The 22,144-nt window shown below is 49.3% G+C and overlaps 2 protein-coding genes across 9 annotated transcripts in view; one reads left to right on the top strand and one right to left on the bottom strand.

Moving 5' to 3' along the window:
• ZNF175 (zinc finger protein 175) overlaps positions 1 to 8,852 on the top strand; it is an 18,607-nt gene extending 9,755 nt beyond the window's left edge. For 2 of the 5 annotated variants that reach the window (XM_044256678.1, XM_044256679.1), the window contains 2 exons: positions 1,647 to 1,773; positions 5,585 to 8,852. In XM_044256678.1, the coding sequence (XP_044112613.1) occupies positions 1,647 to 1,773; positions 5,585 to 7,377 (1,920 nt within the window). In that variant the 3' untranslated portion in view covers positions 7,378 to 8,852. Of the gene's footprint in view, positions 1 to 1,646; positions 1,774 to 1,838; positions 1,856 to 5,584 lie in introns of those variants that run through there. The other 3 variants (XM_044256681.1, XM_044256677.1, XM_044256682.1) reach the window with 2 other exon arrangements.
• Positions 4,787 to 22,144, bottom strand: LOC122911724 (beta-1,4-galactosyltransferase 3-like). 4 transcript variants are annotated; one of them, XM_044256712.1, is made up of 7 exons: positions 22,115 to 22,144; positions 13,373 to 13,653; positions 11,932 to 12,167; positions 10,538 to 10,725; positions 9,902 to 10,024; positions 9,649 to 9,750; positions 4,787 to 5,033 (listed from the first exon to the last, which is right to left on the bottom strand). In XM_044256712.1, exons 2-7 carry the CDS (start codon positions 13,596 to 13,598, stop codon positions 4,988 to 4,990), a joined length of 921 nt encoding a protein of 306 aa, XP_044112647.1. In that variant the 5' UTR covers positions 13,599 to 13,653; positions 22,115 to 22,144; the 3' UTR covers positions 4,787 to 4,987. The 4 variants fall into 4 exon arrangements, with proteins under 4 accessions (XP_044112647.1, XP_044112649.1, XP_044112646.1 ...); XM_044256714.1 differs by lacking the exon at positions 4,787 to 5,033 and adding an exon at positions 8,970 to 9,264; XM_044256711.1 differs by lacking the exon at positions 4,787 to 5,033 and adding an exon at positions 9,309 to 9,565.

The following is a 22,144-nucleotide window of genomic DNA, read 5'->3' as shown; positions in this document are numbered from 1 at the left end:
TGGGGGGGGTCTGTCAATCTAAGTTTACTGCATAAACAACAAAATGGCTCACTCTGGCTAAGCAGGCCCTTACACTTTGACCATGGATCCATCATTTGGGGACCCAACAGCATGGGGAATTTTTTCCCACACTGAGCACTTCCCTGTGACACCAGCTGGATGTCCTACAACATGTCAGCAATCTGCAGTATGAAGATTTGATCCCAGGCAAGGGAAAGGTTCATTGCCATCCAGTTGGCAAACTGGGAAACCACAGTCTTTGGGTACAAAAGGGGGAAGGTTTAGGGTTAAATAGGCAAAACCCACAAGCTCTGTACCGCTAGCAAGGGTGTCAGGCTGAGGTCCCAGACTTCAACCTCAGGCACAGCATGACAAGCAGGGTGCAGCTCCCGGGTTTCTGGCAGTGACTCTGGGATGTGGTGGCCAATGAGGAGCAGGAGCACATGTCTTGGGGGTTTCTCTGAATTTTGCGCAGGCGCGTCCGCTTGGGCTGTGCTGACCAGGTTCGTCCTCACTGTCTGGCCTGGTTGAAATTAGTTTCTCTCCCTTGACATGAGGGAACCCATCTTGTGCATTAGCTATTGCTAATTGTTTGGGTCTTGTTCTCAAATTCAGTTCTGGCACTGTCTGCCCGTAGATGGGGCCACATCCCTCATGTTAAGGGCACAGTCCAACAAGACAGCCCCTCTCCCCCGACCTCAGATGCCAGTTGCAACTCCGCGTTGTCACCAATGCTTCCGACTCTCTGGACTTCAGAGGTTCCCGTAACCTCCTCCTTGGGTTTAATTAATTTTCAAGAGTAGCTCACAGAACTCAGGAAGCCCATGTACTCACTAGGTTACTGGTTCACTGCAAAGGAGATTAAAGGGTAAGAATCAACAGCCAAGGGGGCCTGGGTGGCTCAGTAGCTGCCTTCCGCTCGTGTCATAATCCCAGGGTCCTGGTGTTAAGCCCTACGTTGGGCTCCCTGCTTGGCAGGGAGCCTGCTTCACCACCTCTCCCTGCTTGTGCTCTTTCTCAAATAAATAAATAAAATCTTAAAGAAAAAAGTCAACCTCCAGATGAAGAGATACACAGGGAGAGATTCTGTCCCTGTACAGTTGGGAGGCCGGGCAGGGTGGCATATGAAAGTGATCCTATCCAGCAACCTGGGAGCTATCCGAACCCTGCCCTTCTGAGTGCTTTTGGAGGCTGCGGAACACGCAACCCAGATTTCAGTGATGAAATCGTTGGCGACTGGTGGTGGGTTCCAGGTCGTCTCCCCTTCCTGGACTTCAGCGGTGGGGCTGAAAGTTCAGTCCTCTCATCACTTGGTGGGTTCCCCTGGCAATCAGCCTCCCCCATATCCACGCTGACCTATTAACAGAAGAGAAGACACCCTTTATCACTCTCCTCACTTAGGAAATTTCAAGGGTTTTAAGGAGCGCTGTGCCAGGGAACTAGAACAAAGACCAGCCCAGTATCAAAGTACGTAGTAGATGGCAGCGTATTTCTAGAGACCTTTAAAAACCCCCAAATACAACATGAAATGGGTGAGTTAGTGGAAAGCCATATAGATCGTGGTGAAAAGTCATTAAAAAGAAGTCTCCAGGTAGCTTCTGTGTTCACCGGTAGTGAGTAATTGACATCGGGGTGTGTTGTTACAGGGATTGGTGTCATTTGAGGACGTGGCCATGGACTTCAGCAGGGAGGAGTGGCAGCAGCTGGACCCTGCCCAGAGATGCCTGTACCAGGACGTGATGCTAGAGATCTACAGCCACCTCCTCTCCGTGGGTGAGCACACCTGACCTGGGAATCTTGGATGGACCTCGTTGGGATTTCCTTCCTTGTTGTGCGACGCAGTAGGGCATCTGAAGTATGTAATCCATGTGCCTTTGACTTGTCCCGGATTGTTCATTCGTTTAGGACACCCCTGGATATCACTTTGTTCCCAGTGAAAGATGTTGACTTTTCTGATGAGCCAATAGTCTGTAAAGCCCCGGACCCCATTCAGATCCGAGATTCTTTCTCATTACCAGGGTATCACAGTCCCAACCCAGAGATCATTTCCAGGATCCTCTGAGCTGAGAGGCTCAGCTCCCGTATCAGAGGCGTCAGAGTGAGTGACTATTACCTGGCCCACGTGGATATCTTTGAGAGGCGTTATCTGCCCCAGTGGTAGGCTATACATTGCCTCCCACTCCCAGTTTCTGACTAACACTGTGATACATTATCTTGTAAGCGCCCCTTAGGGAGAGGTGTCAGAATTTCTCTGAGGTGAACACTCGGGAGCGAGATTCCCTAACCCCTGGACAGAGTGTAGTTAATGTGACCATGGAAGCCATCCTGCTCTGGAGACGAGCTGTGTAACCTCCGCTCCCGTGGGAGAGTGCATCTCACCTGCCAGCACGGCTGTTCATCAGCTTTCTCTTGGCCTGTGTGGTGGGCGATAGGCCTATTTCTTGCTTTAATTTCATTTTTCTAGTAAAGAGAGCATCTCCTCATCTGTCATCTAATTGGGTTTCCCATCTTTTGTCATCTTGTTGGTCCATGGACTTTTTTCTTAAGGCCTTTATTCCTTTTTATTTGTTCCCTGAATTCATTGGTTTTTCTTTTCTGTGCTGGATCTTCTTTCTTCTTTCCCCCAGATTGTGGCACCTGCAGTTCAGGACCCCTGTGCTTCCTTTTTTTTTTTTAAATAAGATTTGATTTATTTATTTGACAGAGAGGGAACAAAAGCAGGGGGAGTGGGAGAGGGAGAAGCAGGCTTCCCGCCAAGCAGGGAGCCCGATGCAGTGCTTGATCGCAGGACCTGGGGATCATGACCTGAGCCGAAGATAGAAGCTTAACAACTGAGCCGCCCAGGCACACTGTGTCCATGCTTCCTTCTGATCGTCCCTTTATGTAGGAAGTCAAGGCCCCTTCTCTTCAGAACACCCAAGCTGCAGTTTTTTTCTGGTGGTCCCTAGATAGATCCCCTCCAGTCCCTGTACCTAAACCATTCTCTTAGTCAGCTACATGCAGACACTTCCCGTAGGAAGACTCACTTCCTCTAATTTTGGGAGATCAGAAATTGGAATCCTTACACAAATCAAACGTGCGTCTTGCCTTACAGATTTTACCAGAGTCTCCTGCATGTCTTGGCTCTTCCACCACAGTCCTCTTACTTAAAACTCTAACAATTTTTTCTTTTGAATGTGCAATTTAGTTGATGCTTTTTCTTAATCCCAGTGGTCTTCCCTAAATGAGCTCCTGTTTCTTCCTGCTTGTGTTTTTGTTCCTAATGGGTTTTGTGGATTCTAGATGAGGTCAGTCATGATGTCGTTGACAAGAGTTTTCCAATATATATATATTTTTCCCCTGAGATTTTGATGGAAAAACACAGTTATTACTATGTAGGATTAACAGTCTTCTCAGTGACATCAGTGTCGTGGCCACATATTTCTAATTTTTTTTTTTAAAGATTTTTATTTATTTATTTGACAGAGAGAGATCACAAGTAGACAGAGAGGAAGGGAAGCAGGCTCCCTGCCGAGCAGAGAGCCCGATGCGGGACTCGATCCCAGGACCCTGAGATCATGACCTGAGCCGAAGGCAGCGGCTTAATCCACTGAGCCACCCAGGTGCCCTCACATATTTCTAATTTTAAGTGTAGCTGAAGAGTTCGATTGCTCATGCTCTGTTCTGTTGAGTTCCTGTTTTGTTCCATGTCTGCTACAGATACATATGTATGATATACATAAAGGTAGACAATATATATTATCTAAGAAAACTGTAAATATCTGGGCATGAGCCTACTTAAAATAAGAAAATTTTTAAAAGATGGTTGAGATCATAAAGTTCAAAATTACATTTACCACGTATTTTTAAGATTTTAGTTTATAAGTAATCTCTGCACTGAACGTGGGGCTTTAAACTCACAACCTCAAGATAAGAGTCATGCACTCTTCTAACCAAGCCAGCCAGGCGCCCCTCTTTCTTTTTAGCATCTGTTCTATACTAATAAATTTGATGATCAATGACTCCCATTCTTGGTGGGGAAAAAATGGTGTATTAGGTGGTGTACAGAGACACCAAGGTTCGGTGACAATTTCTAGAATAATTTCTCTCCTGTAAAACAGTTTTTTAAGAAAGCAGGTCAGGGGCACCTGGGTGATTCAGCGGGTTAAGCCTCTGCCTTTGGCTCAGGTCATGGTCTCAGGGTCCTGGGATCGAGCCTCACATCAGGCTCTCTGCTCAGCGGGGAGCCTGTTTCTCCGTCTGCCACTCCCTTTGCTGTGCTCTCCTGCTTGCTCTCTCTGTCAAATAAATAAATAAATCTCAAAAAATAAATAAATAAAAATTAAAAAGCAGGTCAGCAGGAAGCCTCGCTTCTTGTATTCTTCAGGTGTCTTGAATTTTTCCCTCACTGTTGCACTCTGCTCTGTGATGCTGTCCCTCTGCAGCATTGAATGTGCCGGGTACCCAGAGGCAGGTCCTGCTGGGCAGAAAAGGGGTGGAGGGTACTGAGAAGCTGTGATCTCACCACCCAGGCCAGAGCTGGTGGATAATGCTGCATTCGCATTCTATCAGCAGAAACAGACTCACTGTCCCACCTCCTTGCAGCGGCGCTGGGAGCTGTTTTGTAGCTTGGCCTGTTCACAGTTAACTTCTGTGGAAGGGGGTGACACATGTCTCAGGAGACAGCTTACTTGTCAACTTCTTTAAGTTTTTATTTATTTATTTGACAATGCAGAAGTAGGCAGAGAGGCAGGCAGAGGAAGAGGGAGAAGTGGCTCCCTGCTAAGCAGAGAGCCTGATGCGGGGCTCGATCCCAGGACCCTAAGACCATGACCTAAGCCAAAGGCAGAGGCTTAACCCACTGAGTCACCCCTTGTCCACTCTTCCAATGTACTTTTTTTGGGTCATAAGTTTATTGGTTCAAGCAAACAAATTTCAGCTTCCTGGAGAGTTGAGTCTGGGCACAGGTGTCCTTTCCCTGCTTGGCCGTGTCAGGATTGGAGCTTTCTTACTTCTCCAGAGGATTAACAGGGCAGCTGGGTTTGTTATCGTTTCTAACAAGTGAGAGAAAACTGGTGGGTTAGTGACAGTTTAGATCTGAAAGCTGATGAAGAGCTGCCCTCAGAGCCCCTCCTTTTCAAGCCTTGGCTGTTCCCACATGTGTCACCCCCCTGTCTGTATTTTCTGTCATCGTAGGTATTGGTGTCTCCGGGTTTCTAGACTGCAGGCCTGCGTTAGGTGGAGCTGGCTTGTCTTTGTTCTAATTTTCCCCAGAGCTCCGGGAGGTGATTTTGGTCAGTTACTTAGAGACTCTGTGCCGCCTCCTGTTCTATGAAATAGAGAGTAAGCGCAGTTACGCGTGCAGGGTTGTGAGGATTGAAGAGTTTCCGCGCAACGCAGAGCGCTGTTGCACATGTGCTCTGTGCTGTACACAGACAGGCAACATGAAGCGAAGGCAGGGTGGGTGTCTCCTCGGCGGCGCCGCCCTCCCATCATCGTTATTACCGCGACTCAGCAATTCATGTTCGCCCTCAGTCCACTCCTATGATTTCTCCTCTATCCTCTCCTAACTCGTGTTTCTTTCATCTTCTTCCTCTCCTTCTAGAAGGGGCATTGGGACTTAAAACCTCCCAACAGAAAATATTTGAAAAAGCTTCATTTCACAACGGTAAGGAAAGTGAAGTCACAAGAGGTGGTATGTGGTGTTCCATTTCAGAAGACCTGTGGGGACACAGTGGCCGTGAAGCGAGGGGTCAGCAGAAGCAAGATGAACCTGCATGGCATGGGGCCTTCCTTGATGGGAAGACTCTGGATACAGAGAGAGACTGGGAGCGGAAGGACCTGGGAAGAATCATTCATGTGAGGCCTCACCTTGTTTGTTCACAAAGCAGACCTCCTAAACACTGCTCAGTTGCCAAGAGTTTGAAGCCTAATCCAGACATGAATCATCAGACTCAAAGCAACAGCACAGAACACCTTGGTGAGCTGGCTGGCTCTGGCCGGCTGTTCACCCGTAGCTCTTCCCGGGCTAGCTACAAACACGTTCATCCAGGAGAGAACTTCTGCGAAGGGAATCAACGTCCGAAAGTCCTCAGCCATAAACAGTCACACACGCAGCACCAAATTCGTAATCAGGAGAGACCCCATAAATGCGCTGAGTGTGGCAGGGGCTTCCCCCAGAAGCCGCCCCTCGAGCAGCAGAGATTCCATAGTGTAGAAAACCTCCAGGAGTGCAGCAGATGTACCAAGGGCTTCACCCCACAACCAAAGCTGGGTGTGTATCCGACAGCTCACACAGCTAACATCTGCAAGGAGTGTGGGAAGGTCTTCGTTCAGAGAGCAGAACTGATGACACACCAGAAAACTCACACGAGAAGGAAGTCCCATAAATGCCACGAATGTGGGAAAGCCTTTTTCCAGACATTATCTCTCTTCAGACACCAGAGGACTCACACTAGTGGGAAACTCTACGAATGCAGTGAATGTGGGAAAGGCTTCTCCCAGAATTCAACCCTCGCCATCCATCAGAAGATTCATACGGGTGAGCGCCAGTACGCGTGCGGTGAATGCGGGAAGGCCTTCACCCAGAAGTCAACGCTCAGCTTGCACCAGAGAATCCACTCAGGGGAGAAATCCTATGTGTGCATTGACTGCGGACAGGCCTTCGTCCAGAAGGTGCACCTGACCGTGCATCAGAGAGGGCACACCGGAGAGAAACCTTACCCGTGCCACAATTGTGGGAAAGCCTTCATTTCCAAGTCACAGCTGGATATACATCACCGAATTCACACCGGGGAGAAGCCTTATGAATGTGGTGACTGTGGAAAAGCCTTCACCCAAAAATCACACCTCAACATCCACCAGAAAATTCACACCGGAGAAAGACAACACGTATGCGGCGACTGTGGGAAAGCCTTCAACCAGAAGTCCATACTCAGCATGCATCAGAGAACTCACACCGGGGAGAAGCCTTACAAATGTGGCGATTGTGGGAAAGCCTTCACTTCCAAGTCACAGTTCAAGGAGCATCAGCGGATTCACACTGGAGAGAAACCCTATGTGTGCACTGAATGTGGGAAGGCCTTCAATGGCAGGTCAAATTTCCACAAACACCAGATGACGCACACCAGAGAGAAAACCTTCGCCTGTTACAAATGTGGGAACGCCTTTCTCCAGAAATCAGAGTTGGTGGCACATCAGAGAACGCATGTTGGGGAGAAGCCTTATGAATGCTATGACTGTGGGAAATCCTTCAGCCGGAAACCACAGCTCCAAGTGCATCAGCGGATTCACACGGGAGAGAAGCCTTACGTATGTTCTCAGTGTGGGAAGGCCTTCAACAACAGATCCAATTTTAATAAACACCAAACAACTCATACTAGAGACAGGTCTTATTAAAGCAATTACTGTGTGAAAGGCTTTACCTAGAAATCAGTTCCTCGTATGCATCAGCGTATACACGAATGAGACAAACTAAATTTCTCGAAGAAGAGAAAAATCTCCCAAGAGTTAGATTCAGTTGTAGGTTACAGGATCTAGGATTCTGAAAAACTCCAGGAACACTGCATGTTGCAAAGTTGCACATCATTTGACATGAAAGAAAGGGCTCAGAAAATAACATGAATTAACATGAATGAGGGTAAATGTCCATATTTGTACTAGCCTTGTTAAGGAGTATGAAACTCATCTGGGAAGAAACCCTGACTGACACACTGAGAATTGTGTACAAGACTTGTACCAGATGGGTTATAGGAAAACTTGTGAGAAATTAATGGTAACCCTGTTGAATTTGGAATATCGGTATTTTCAAAATACTAGAAACCAGAATGACCAGACAGTTTTGTGTGTGTGTGGGTGTGTGTACACCTACATAACACTCAGTTCTCTAGTGTTTGCTGTAGGCTTCACTGCATAGCAGAGGTGTGGGAAGGTTTATTTGTAAAGGATCTACCATAATTAAGTTTATCAAATTTATTCCCATTTGAATATATCCTGAGGTTGCACAGTCAGTAATTATTAGTTTCTTTATACACATAGGCACAGCTACCTCCTTGTGTCATGCTTTGCAGATACCGTGTTTTTACAAATTAAATGGTTTGTGGCAGCCCTGTGTCAGGAAGGTCACTGCCACCTTTCCCCACGGCATTTGCCCCCATCATGTCGGTCACATGTTGGTTGCTCTTGGGATATTTCCAAGTTTTTCATTATTATCCTATTGGACATGGTGATCTGAGATGAGTCATTACAACTCACTGAAGATTCAAATGATGGTTGGGTTTTTTTAAGTGTTTTTTAATAAGGACACACTTTCCTTAGGGGTACCGCTGTTGCACACTTCATAAACTACCATGTAGTGCCGACATGACTCCCACATGCACCGGGAAACCCAAAAATTCATTTGACATGTTTTATTGCGACATTCGCTTTATTGAGGGGCCTGAAACTACCCGAAGCTGCGGTATCTCCGAGGTGTGCCTGTCTCGACATGTGAATGTACTTTCTTGGTTAAATGTATAAATGGGATTTTGTAACATACACTGGCCTTCATAGTGCACCTTTTCTCTTTCGTGACCCGCTCAGCTCTACCACCCCGCCTTCATTTCTTCCCACTTCCACCGTCTGGTGAGCAGCTCCATAAATGACCAGTGTTAACCTTTCAGTATGGACTTCTTTGTATTTTTACACAGGCTTCTAATCATTTACACCAGGAATCAGCAAACCAACTGTCAGTCAAATAGGGTTCGCCACCTGCTCTTTGGAAAAGTTTTACTGGACGTAGCCATGCCTCTGTGTTGATGTGCGGTCTGTGACCGCCCCTGTGCTCCAGTGGCCTGTGTGCAAGCCAGAAATACACGCCATCTGGCCCTTTCCAGATTACCTGATACCCACCTGCACTGAAATCCTGTACCCGGGTGGGAACTCTGTCCTCTAGAAGCACCGGATCACACCACACACGAGCGTGGGCACCTCAGTTCTCCCTGCTGCCGTGCATCTGTTCAGTGGCTGGACCACCCTAACGGGTTTTACTATTCATTTGTTCTTGCCGCTTTCGTTGCTACAGGACAGCGGCCAGGCTGCCTGCTCTTCTGGGGCATGGGCCTAGGAGCCAGGTACCCAAATTTGATCAAATGTCGGTCACACAAGTGTTTAGCTCCTCTGCCCTGGGTTTCTAAAGGATGATGCTAACAGTGCCTGTGCCACAGGTTTTCATGACCCGGCGGGTGTGCGGTCAGCACTTAGAGCCACATGGAGAGAACCTGAGAGTTTGAGGCTCTGAATTAACGCCTGGAAATGAAAGGGTGGAGATGAAGGTTGGCGGAGAGGAGAAGTGAGTAAAATAAACTGTCCTTTAATAGGAAACCAGTTGAGAGGGCTGCCCTGCAGCCCAGGTCTTGGGGATCCTGGTCCAGCCTCCAGCTCCCCCGTAGCTTGCCACAGGGGCTCCTAGGACCGGGGAGTGGGTAACTCGATGTCCACGGTGAGGTTGGTGTAGAGGGGCTGCAGCTCCTTGGAGAGCAGCCTATAGCCCAATGAGTTGATGCTATCCTGCTGCCCTTTGTGGCGGATTGAGGCCAGGAGGTCGGGGCTTGGGGGAGGGAGGGCGGCCACATGAGCCCAGGACCTAGGGATCACCTGAGATGGGACATCCTGCTTCAAACCCCAGCTTACCTTTGGGGGCTCCGCTGGTGGCTGGGGTCCTGCCCCTCCAGCATGTGGTAGCGGCCGAAGAGCAGATGGGGTCGGGAGAGAAGCATCCCGCTCAGTTGCAGCCTTACAGGGGGAGAGGGCAGGGAGGCCAGTTGCCTGCCTCTGACAGGGAACCCATGCCACACTCAGCCCTTCAGGCGACAGTGGCCCGTGTCCCCCACACCATGGAGGGACCTGCAGCCCCGTGCTAGGTTTCTTAAGCAGGGCCCCCCACCTGGCAGCGATGTCATGGTCCTCATGATCCCAGCCCTGGTACGAATTGGGGAAGCCGTTGATCTTCATGTAGTGACTGGGACGCAGGGCAAACACACCCCCAAGGTAACCACGGTAGGGTAGCCTTGAGAGGCAGAGAGAGTTGGAAACAAGTTTCAGGCCACAGGGGCCCTGGCTAGGATCTCCAGGCATTATTTCTGGGTTTGCCCTTCCCCACTCACCCCTGTGATAACTAACCACTCCCCTGACCCCTTAGGTGTCCCCTCCCCTAATCTTAGAGTAGCTCTCCCTCTGCCCCTTGAGATGGGCCCTCATTTGACCTGGGATATTCCCTCTCCTAAATCTGACAGGCCCACTTTGTGACCCCTTGATGGCCCTTTCTCCCCAGACTTCTGGGATAACCTTCTCCTGCCCCCCAGACAACCTGTCCTTTCATACATGTTTTTCTCTGTTCTCCATCAAAACCCTATCACTGACCCCTCCCCCACCCCCCAGTCAACACCTGCATCCCAAAGGAAGGTTCTCCCCTGTCTATAAGGCTTTTCTTTGGGCCCCATCATCCCTCTCTGCCTCGGTCCCAGGGAAGCACAGGGCCTGGCCAACCATCCCCCACAGGAAGCTCCCTCCCTCCACCTACTTGTAGTCGAACTTGTCGATGGCCACAGACACATGGGCAGGGAAGATGTCGCAGATGTAGAGGTTGCGGTCATCCTCTGGGAGGAGGTTCACATCATGGAAGAAGACACAGTCCCATTCCTCCTCCTGCATGGCCTCCCAGAACCCCACGTTGCGCAGCTTGCCCCGGTTGAAGGCAGTGTTGTGCACCTGGGATGGACAGAGACGCTCCATTCTTCCTTGCCAGCAGACAGAGCATGCCCCCAGTTGCCAGGCCTGTCCTCTCCCCTTTTCAAGTGCCATTCTCCTGCCTGGACCCTATTCCCACCAGAGCTGGAAAACCCAGACCAGTCCACAAGGGCACAGTTCAAAGGTTACCTCCCCTGGAAAACTTCCTGAATTCCCACCCCCATCCTACACAGAGTCAGTATTGTCAGCCCCTTGGCTCCGTCCATGGCCATTTCCAAGGTTCTCAAGGAACCTCCCCTTTAAGAGACCGTCTGAAGGAGGCAGGGATTAGGGCGAGCAGGGGGCACCTATGGCTTTCTGCTCTTATCAAAGACTGGGTCTAATGCCCAGAAACCATGGCAGGGTTTGCCTCTCCCTCTCGCTCCATCGTCCTGTTCTCCTCCATCATCACTCTCATCGTTACCAGCATCACTTGCCATCACCAGGTTCATCGCCAGCATGAGCACCAGCACCATCCTGTTCGCCCGCTCTGATGCCATCAGCACAATACCCTCACCTCCATCACTGTGTCAACATCGTCCTCACCATCATCCTCACACTGTCACCGTCCTCAGCCCCGGCGGCAGCAGCACCATCAAAACCATCATCACCATCATCAGTAGCACATCACTTACTGAGTACCTACTCTGCACCAGGCCTTGAGTCATTAACTCTGTGAATGCTTCCCACAACCTAACGACGGAGGGGCTATCATCCCTGGGTCATAGATGAGAAAAGACTGGCAGAGTTACCCAAGTTTACACATAGTTACACTGAGTGACAAGGAGATGGATGGATGATCGGTTCCTCACTCTGACCACACAGATACTAATGGATAATACGAAGATTCAAACAAGCCTCCAGAGGACTCCAAACCCTGTGCTTTAAATTACCGCTTAGATTCATTGCCCAATCTAGCCAGCCCCGGTGGCAGGGAGGCCCAGACTCAGCGGGACTGAGTCTTTCCGACAGCCACATGAGCTGATCCCAGACTCGGCCAGTCTAAACCCAGCCTATAGCCCCAGCTCTAATTTCTCTCCAATTCAAGTTCTTGACTCATAAATCCAGCCCCCAAATCTGGCCCAAATGCTGTCAGCTCAGAGGCTGACGACTTCAACCTTGACTCTCCACGGCCATGCTCAGACCCCTCTGTCTTCTTGTCTCCAGCCCTCTCCGTGCTAGCTGTACCTGGTTCACCACGTAGATGGCGTAGTGCAGTTGCTGGCGCTGCAGGAAGGGGTGCAGGTGGAAGAGCAGGTGCTGCAGGTGCTGGTCTTGCCCAAAGTAGGGCACCACGACCGCCGTGTGATGTCGTGTCCAGCAATCAGGAGGCTGGTACTGGCCTCCCAGCTCCACCAGCGGGTTCTTCTTCACCACCTGCTCCATCGTCAGGTTCTCTGGGATCATCACCCTCAAGGGGCCATCTGAAAGGGGCAGACGTCAGGGACCTGCCCCAGAAACGCCACAACCCAGCTGTGTTCAATCATGTCCACCCTCACCACCCCCGCTGTCGCCAAACCATGTCCGCCAGCACTTCAGAATGGGACCTTGGAAATAGGGTCCATGCAGATGCAGATGGTTAGAATGTGGAAGTTCTGGATAAGGGTGGGCCCTCAATGTAATGACTGGTGTCCTTATAAGATCATCTGAAGACCTAGCGAGAAGGTGGCCATGGAGGCAGAAATTAAAGTGACCTGCTAACAAGCCAAGGAAAGCCAAGGATCACCACCAACCACCGGAAGCTAGGAGAGAGGCGTAGGATGGCTTCTCTCTTGGAGCATCTGGAAGGAACCAACCCTGCCCCAACACCCTGATTTTGGAATTCTGGCTTCTAGAACTGTGGGAAGATAACTTTGTGTTGTTTTAAAGATGTCTCCCGTGGGGTGGTTCTCAGGACACCCACTCTCCCTACACCTCGGACTGCTTCTTCCAGTTCCCTCACTGAGGGCTCCACCATCCACCTGCCCAACCCCAGCAGCGGCTCTGGCCCAACATGCCCTTCTTATAGTGTGACTTTGATGCTCCCCCCAGGGAGAGGTGAGTCTGTCTCCACCCCTTAAAATTGGTTGGGGGGTGCTTTATGACAGTTTCAATGAGTAGAGTATGTTAGAAATGACACTACATGGCTTTTGAGACTAGATCATGACTTCTGCCCGATTCATGTGCACACTTGCTCCTGAAGTTTGCAGTTGCCGCGTAAGAGCTCGAGCCGCCGTGCTGTGAGGAAGCCCACATGAGCCGGGGGAGGGGCTACGCAGCAACTCTGAGATTGCATGGGGAGAAGGGGTTGCTTCTACTCCAGCTGCTGTCTTACCTCCAGCTATACCACACTGCAACTGCGTGAAACACCTGGACCACGACTGCCCAGCGGGACCCTTCCCCAGACTCCCAACCCAAATAACGCATTGAGAGTTGGTGACTTTTAGAGACACTCATTTCTGGGGTCATTCGTTATGATGCAGCCACAGATGACCAGCACATCTCTCCATCACCCCTGGTCACCAGGCCTGTGCCGTCTGCTTCCAGGATCTGTCCCTCTCCCCTGGGAGTCCCTCTCCCCTGGGAGTCCTGCTAGCTCCCCAAAGCCCAAGGCAGGGTTTGAGGGTGTTGGATGCCTTGACAAGCTTACTGATGTAGGGGGAGATGAGGGGGCAGCTGGGCAGGTCCTCCTTCCTACGGTCCACAGGGTGGATCTCGCTGAGGTTGGCGTATACATCCTGGGAAGACGTCCCTGCAGAGGAGACCGAGACCAAAAAGGGCAACTCTTCTCCCACCGCTGGCCTGTCCCGTCTCAGGACACGCAAGAAGAGGGCAAGGCTGTGGCGGTGGTGGTTCTGGTAGAGGAACGCCCCCATTAGCAGCAGCTGTACCCCCAGAAATAATAACAGGAGCCCCCTCTGCTGTTCCGTTCTGGGAAAGGAAACAGAAGGTTATTCTTCCCATTTTGCAAAGCCCACCTTTACCCCATATACCTCAGTCGCAGGGGCCTGCACCTACCCTCCCTGACTGCGTGCTGGAAGGGGGACCAGGGTGAGAGAACGGCGCAGCTGCTCAAGGTGCACCACCCGCATGAAGACCCTGCCTTGTGCATATCTCCAGCCTCATCTCTTCCAGCTGGTTGCCTCCAAACCCCATGGTCACAGTGGACCCCAGCTGGTTGTTCCCTTGGGTGACTCTCTCTAAGGCTCAATGTCCTTGTCTGTAATGGGCACTTCGTGGGATCGAGCTCACTGGGTTGCTGCACTAGGACACACAGTATGCAATGCGACCAGCTCCAGATCATTCCAGACTGTGCCAGGTCTGATCATATCTCCAGCGTCCTGTATGAAAGGGACCTACATGACTCCTATTCATTCTGGGTGCTCTTCCCTGTAACGGGCACCAAGTATCTCCTAGAGGCTTACACAGCCTCTCTATCTACCTCCACCACAGTCTGTCATCCTGGGTTGTGACTGTCCTATCATCTGCCCCCATCAGACTAGGAGCTTGCAGAGAACAGGGTTCAGGACTGACTCATCTCGGCCCCTGGCACAGGAGGGCCCAGGAAATGAATGATGAAGAGTGAGTGCTAGAAGGATTTGCAACCTGATACACTCCTGCTCGTCCTCAGCCACCGCAATTTCTCCTCTCCTCCACATCCTCCCCTATCTGCCTCAGCCCTCCTGGCCCCCGGTATCTCAGCTATCACTGCTCTGGCCCCCAGACTGGGAATGATCTGTGTCTAGACCTCCTTCCCTCACCACACGGGGAGTGGGGCAGGCCTCGGCCCAGCTCAGCCCTGGGTCCCCAGCATTACCCAGCACAAAGGCTGAGTGTTTGTTCAACTCTAGTCACTAAGCATCACTTCTGTGCCAGGATTACTGTGCAAACCAACAAAGCTGCCACAAGCAAAATCAGCAAAAACCTCTACTCCCGAGAAACGCACATTCTGGTGGGAAGACTGGCAAGAAAAAGGTTTCAGTGAGCAATAAGAACCTATACGTCGAAAGGGGTGGAGAAGGAAATGGATGGAGGCTATCTCTGCTAGGTGGCTGGGCAGAGGGAACAGCAGGTACAAAGGCCCTGCGGTGGGTAGGGGGAGTTGAAGGGCACTGGAGTCACACACAGGCTGGTGTCCTTGTCACTAACTCGGCGAGCGTATTTTTAGATGAACCAAAAAACTATCTCATTACAGAAGCAAGCTCAGTACTGAATCTCAAATGTGGGACAAAACGGAATGTGATTGGGGACAGAATATCCTTCAAGTCCAAAGCACGGAGACAAGAATTGAGTGTCAGTAGCAAATTCCGTATTGTGGGGCAGGAATAAGGAAGAACTACCTGCTGGTAGAATTGCTCTTAGCTTTCCAGCTGGAAAGACTGCATACAAAAGAGTGTTGTTCGTAAAATACCAAGCCAACTTTTGAGTGGCACTCCAAATTCAGATGCCCCACCTTTAATCAAAATGAGAAGAAACACCCAGATATGGTGGAAATGCACCCCATTCTCACACAGAAGATGATCACAACTGATTATCAAGTATGTCTCAGGAGTCCTGGGGACCAAAACTAGTCTTTGCAACATGCTGGTAGAGTTGGCCCAGCAGCAGTTTACGAAAGTATTCACTGAAAACAGCGGGGCTCATACTAATCCCTATTTCTCAGCTGTGCATGCAGCCAGGTGTGGACCGTTCCTGAGTCCTGCTGCACCCGCCAGTGTCCAGCTGCTCTGTTAAGTCGGAGGTGCCAGCACAGCCTCAATGACGACTCTATTTCCTCTTCCTAGGCAGGGGGTCAGAGAGCTTGGAGGAGCAAGGAGTCTTCCACAGTGTATGTGTGCTCAAGAGTGTAATTCTTCATGCAGGAGTCGGCTGCATCTGGTAGTTTCCATGGGGCCACCAACAAAGGGAGTGTGTTGGACACACAACACCCAGTGTTAGGACACACAGGCCCACTTCTTCAGAGTTCCCCCTCCTCCTGCAGGACAGGAAAGGCTGCTGTTGAAAGTGTGGGCTGTCTCCTGGAGAGCAGAATAAAAAGAACCCCTCCGACTCCACAAGAAATGTGACAGGCACGTTTTTGTGGACGGCAACAAGCTTTATAATCGTTTTATAATCAATCCCTATTGCAAATACAGGGTTTTGTGTGGCTTTTTTTTTTTTTTTTAAAGATTTTATTTATTTATTTGACAGAGAGCGAGGGAGGGAGTGGGAGAGGGAGAAGCAGGCTTCCTGCTGAGCAAGGAGCCCGACACAGGCCTCAATCCTAGGAAGCTGGGATCATGACCTGAGCCAAAGGCAGACACTTAAAAGACTGAGTCACCCAGGTGCCCTGGAAACACAAGGGTTATGACTTAAGACAAAGTGTGACTGTCATTTGGGCTCCTGGGGAGAAAATTTAATTATGAACTCAAGTACTAAAAAAAAATTTTGGAAGCATAATCATGTGACTGTAGGTGTGGAAGCATAAATGTTCCTATTACTTCCTCAAAAAACAGAAAAGTCCATTTCACTACTGGTCAAAGGTGAACCAGGTAGGATGAAATCAACTGCATACTGTTCCCCAAAGTTACATAAGATTTCAAGGAAAAAAAAACCCAAAACCTGACATCTTACACTAGCAGCAACTCCCATGCATATGACATGATTCAAATTAGTACACCCACATTTCCCAAGTGACATGTTTCCAAGTCTCATTTAATAAGTTATATTTTCATTAGGCGGAAGTAAGCTTTGTCTGGCTCCTGTGTGGTACACGTATAACCAGTAGGGCCTACAGTGATTGGGAGACCTAGAGTCTCCCCCAAGGAGTCTGGACTCCCTGGATCGCCCTGGGAACAGGTCCCTTCCTCCTGGCAGGTTCCTGGTACATAGAACCTCTTTTATCTAGCAGAGGTCTTCCAAGTGGGGTGTCTACACACAACTCCCCTCATGGAAGTGTATTTCTATTCTAGTCATTTAAGGTGATGGTTGGTTCACGTTGGGATGTTTTATATTCAGAATAACCAAAGCATGAGTTATAGAGCTAATTTTTTTTTTAATTCAACTGCAATGTTCTCAGGGGAAAGTTTTTTCAAGTTACACTGAATAAAATATCTAGATAAAAATTAATGGTCCTCATTAGAATTGATATGCATTTTTCTCTTAGGTACTTAAAGCCTATTTGAGTCATGTCATAAAATATTTACTCCGTTAGCAGTCAATCTTCATCTCAATCACCTCGGAAAATGTGTAACATTTTCCACCTCTGATGCCTGGTTGGCTCAGTCAGTTAAGCTTGTCCCTTCAGCTCAGGTCATGCAAGCCCCACATTGGGCTCCCTGCTGCAGGCGCCTTTTTTTCTTCTCCCTCTCCCACTGCCTGCTGCTCTCCTCCTGCTGTGCTCTGTCAAATAAACAAACAAACAAATAAATAAAATCTTTAAAAAAGATGAGGCGAGGATACAAAATTCTTCAGAATGGTTTCCTCCCAAACAAAAGTATTTTAGAATTACTATAATATGCACATACACGCACACACTCAGACCCCTTCTGTCTTGGCTGGTTCCAAGATGTATGAAAAATTGTTTTAATAATTTCCTAAATCTTAAAACCAAATGGGAAAATCCACTCATTGGATCAGAAGTACATGTACTAAGCTTCTTGGTGAAGGTCCCTTTGTCCTGGGGAATGGGGTGGGATAACCTTGCAATTTGCTGAGATGTTCTCATGGTCCAAAGCGAGTATCACTGCAGTATAATGCAAGTCACAGATGTACTTTTACATTTTTTAAAAAAGATTTTATTTATTTATTTGACAGAGAGAGAAATCTCAAGCAGGCAGAGAAGGGGAGGGGAAGCAGGCTCCCTGCTGAGCAGAGAGCCTGACATGGGGCTCGATCCCAGGACCCTGAGATCATGACCCGAGGCGAAGGCAAAGGCCTAACTGACTGAGCCATCCAGGCGCCCCTATACTTTTACATTTCTATTAGTCACATTTAAAAAGTGGAAAAATAAACAGGTACAATTAATTTTAACATTACACTTAAGCCAATATAACAAAAATGTTATGATTTCAACATGTAAACAAGGTCAAGGATTACTGGAGAGATATTTTACATTCTTTCTTCACATGAAGTCTTCTACTCTGGTATTTTGTATTTACGGCACAGCTCTAATCAGACTAGCCACAGGTCATTAGCCACACACGGCCAGTGGGCGCCATACCGAAGAGCCATGCTGAGGACCCCTGTACGTTTCCCTCACGTTCCTGGGAAAAACCTGTATTTTCCCATCATCAGCTATAAGTTACACTTCAGACCCTTACTTAGTTCAAGCTTGTCAGGGCTCTTGTTCGAATTTTCCACAGCTTTATAGTTTTTTGTCTGCTTGATGAATTGTTGAGAAAGATGTGTTAAAATGTCACAGTGCTTGTAGAATGTGCCGGTTTCTTCTCATCCTGCTCATTTTGGCTTTATTTCTTTGGAGTCTGTGTTGTGAGGTACATCCAGCTGTTTTGCCAACCTGGTGATTCCTTTGTCATTCACGATGACATTCTTTACTACTCACGGTGCTTGTTGACTTGAAAATCTGGTGGTTGTAGATGAACTTGGATTTCTTTGTGCTGTGTTCCTGGTGTGTCTTCCTCCCCTCTCACGTTCACACTTTTGAGTCTTTACTTATTAGATGTGGGTCTCATGTGCACAACAAATGTTTTTTCTTAACTCACCTGGTGACTAAGACAATCTTGTTCATTCCTGTTTTGCCCCACACGAAATCTTATTAAGAGATTTTTATTTTTTTAAGTTATTCTGCACTCAATGTGGGGCTTAAACCTACAATCCCAAGATCAAAAGTCACATGCCTTTTGGAGACTGGGCCAGCTAGTGCCCCCACAGCAAATCTTACTTAAAAACATTCCTTGGGGCGTTTAGGTGGGGCTCAGTGGGTTAAGCCTCTGCCCTCAGCTCAGGTCATGATCTCAGGGTCCTGGGATAGAGCCCCAAATCCAGTCCCTGCTCAGCAGGGAGCCTGCTTCCCTTCCTCTCTCTCTGCCTGCCTCTCTACCTACCTGTGATCTCTGTCAAATAAATAAATAAAATCTTTAAAAATAAATAAAAGAAAAAAAAGAAAAGCATGAATTTGAGTCCAGGCCTGTGTGTGTGACTCCAAAGTTCTTTCCATTACCTGGTTGGGAGAATCTTGGGGGACAGGGTGAGCTCAGGGAAGGTTTCCCCTGAGAGGTAGCATTTTGGGGCAGGTCCCAAAGGATAAGCAGGCATTTAACCCCCACACCAAGGGAGGGAAAGGTACTCTGGGCAGAGAGAATGGAGGCATAAGAAAGCTCCTTGTACATAAGTAGCAGCAGTCATGGCACCTCACATCTCTGGAGCTCTTACTCTGGCCCAGGAGCTGCTGTAAGCACTCATCAGGTGCCCCCTCCTCTCAGCCTCAGCACGTACTGACATTTTAGGCATTTTAGTTCTTTGCTATCGAGGCTGTGTTAGACGTTTTACCACTGCTGGATGCCAGTAGCCCCCTACCCCACTTGTGACAAACAAAAATGTCTCTGTCAAATGTCCTCTGGGGGTCACAATCATCCCAGGCTGAGAACCACTGCTGTCATCCTATGAGGGCTGAACTATTATTTCGATCTTACAGATGAGAAAATGTCAGTCGTCCACAGTTACACAACCAGGATGGTAATCCCAGGATCTGAACCAAGCTGCTTCTGGTAACCACTAAGGCATGGCAAGCTTCCTGCCTGGCCTCTGTGCTCACTGGGGGGCAGATAACAGCAGGAGACAAGAAAGGAGGAGTGAGCCAGAGACAGCTCAGGTGACAGAGCCTCTGACAAAAGTGAGGGACCAGGGGCTGTGGGAGGCCAGAGGAGGCTTGTTTGTTAATGCAGTGCAAGAGAGGACGGGTCCTATAGGCTTCCTAGAGGAAGTATGTCCACATGGCTACCTGGATGAGAAACAGGAATCAGTGTGGTGAGGAGGAGTGAGGGAGGGAGGGTCTTCAGGAAGAGAGGACGGCATGTGTAAACACACTGGCATTGGGTGGGACCTGCCAGAGCCACAGGAAGCTGAAAAGTCACCAGGGGCCTGGTTGCAAACACCAGGCTGAGGGACTCAACCTTTCCCTGCAAGTGCTGAGTGGCCACAGTCCTCTGCCCTCTCCGGAAGCCTCTGACACCAGCTTACAGTCTTTTCCACTGGATTATTAATGTGTTGCAATAAACGAAACATGAAGTGCTTGCAAAGCACCCATGAGGAACTTCTGCCCAAACCATGCCAGCTTGCTGGTGGATGCTAGAGGGACTGATCTGGTTCTCACCACCACCAATTCCTGCCGCCCCAGGGAAGTGACCTGAGGAACCAGAGCACCCCAGCCCCAAGCACTTACTAAGCACGGAGCCCTGATCTTAACACTTGACACAGGTTAACTCGCTGACTTCTTTAACCCAACTATGCTATCATCATCTCCACTGGACAGATGAGGACACTCAAGAACAGAGAGTTTTCATCACTTACTCAAGGTCACGCAACTAAGCAAGCAGTGCAGGGCATCAACTGGCAGGTAGGTTTTCACATCCTCTTTCTGTCCCTGACGCCCAGTTTGAGGTAAACCTTTTTTTTACCAATGTCTCAGCTGAAAGTATGTGGGTGGTGTTCCGACCTGCTCAAGTACTTAGTGAAAGAAACTTGCAAAGTAGGAGACTAAAACCAACACAGAAACACCTGAACCTGTGAACCAGATACTAGTTTTTCGGTGAGAAACCAATGTGCATCACAGCAGAATACCACTTAGATCAAGGTTTCTCACCTTTGGCACGGTTGTTTTGAACCAGATAATTCTTTACAGTGAGTCACCAGCCGTACACACTATGTTTGGAAGCATCCTTGGCCTCTACCTACCAAATACCAGTCACACCCTTCCCCTGCCTCCTTGTTGTAACAACCAAAAATGTCTCCAGAGAGTGCCAAGTGTTCTCTGAGGTACAAAACCATACCCAAATTGGGAATTGACTTACAGACTATCTATCAGTAGGTTGCCTGAGGTTTTCAAACTCTCACCCCACTCCTCACTTTAAAAGAAAAATTAGGGGTAACCTGGGTGGCTCAGTCGGTTAAGCATCTGCCTTTGACTCAGGTCATAATCCCAGGGTCCTGTGATCAAGCCCCGCATCAGGGCTCCCTGCTCAGTGGGAAGCCTGCTTCTCCCTCTCCTACTCCCCCTGCTTGGATTCTCTCTCTTGCTGTCTCTGTCAAATAAAAAAAATAAATAAAATCTGTAAAAAAGAAAGAAAGAAAGAAAGAGAAAAATAGACCTGGTCACCAAAGGAAAGCCATCCCTGATTATGAAAACTAAATGGGGTGAAAACTATGATAGTTTACTGCTTGGTGAACACTTTCTGTATTACCTCATTTATCTTCACCAATATAGGGCAGATTCTGCTATTACCCCCACATTACAGAGGAGGAATTTGAGATACTGCCTGGAAATGCAGAGTCCATGCCAACTGCTCAGTAAGTACTGATCTTTCCCCCATATCCTGGCTTGGAGCACTTGTAGCGTCTGGGTCCCTGCAGCTCCTGACGTCTGGTCCCTCCACATCAAGCTTCATCATCCTTATCTCCCCAGCCACGCCTGACACTCCTATGTCCCCCAGGGCAGAAGCCTCAGTCAATTACTAATGTATGAACCCGATGACCCGGGGTTCAACCCTCTTGACAGCTTCAGAAGCTCAAAGGTCCCTCATCACCCTTCAATTTCAATCCTCCGTATTAAGGACTCACGGGGGTTAGAGACCAGAGAATGTTGGAATATAACACGCGGGAGAGGAGGCAATTTGGGGGCTGGAAAGCGACTGAGGGGAGCAGGGCTCTGGCTGACTCTTGAGAGAATGCACCCTAACCCTGGGAACCTCCCATCTCATGGGTCTCACCTGCCCTCCATCCCGAGCTCTGCCTTCAACCCTGCAAGGCTGGAGGTGCGCGCACTTGTCACTGAGTCACACCGGTGCGTAACTGCTCACCGGGGTCACGCCCCGACCCGGGCACGCGCCTGGAGAAGCGCAAACCGCTCCTGTCATCTCCGCGCACGCACAACCCCGCAGCTGCACTGCCGTGGCTCCCACCGCGGGCGCGCACCCAATCTCACTCTCACGGGGGCGCGCGCAGAAGCCCACGCTGTGTCCCGGGCGACGAGGCCAATTCGGGCACCTGCGCGGCGCACCTGCCGTCTCTCTCCCTTGTTCACCCCTATTCATTTCTCCCTCCACCCCGACAACTCTCCACCCGCACCTCAAATCCTATCAGACTCTCATAAAGGCTGAAAACCTAAAAGACACCCATTGCGTCTTTACACTAAAGTACACAGCGCGAGATAACGTCTAAAAACCACACGCCCCACCTGTTGTTGCGCAGGCGCAGACGACGGACG

The sequence above is a fragment of the Neovison vison genome, chromosome 7, assembly GCF_020171115.1.
Source record: "Neovison vison isolate M4711 chromosome 7, ASM_NN_V1, whole genome shotgun sequence".
NCBI classification, from domain to species: domain Eukaryota; kingdom Metazoa; phylum Chordata; class Mammalia; order Carnivora; family Mustelidae; genus Neogale; species Neogale vison.
The sequence above is the reverse complement of the archived record's forward strand: the minus strand, read 5'-3'. Positions and strand labels throughout refer to the sequence as shown.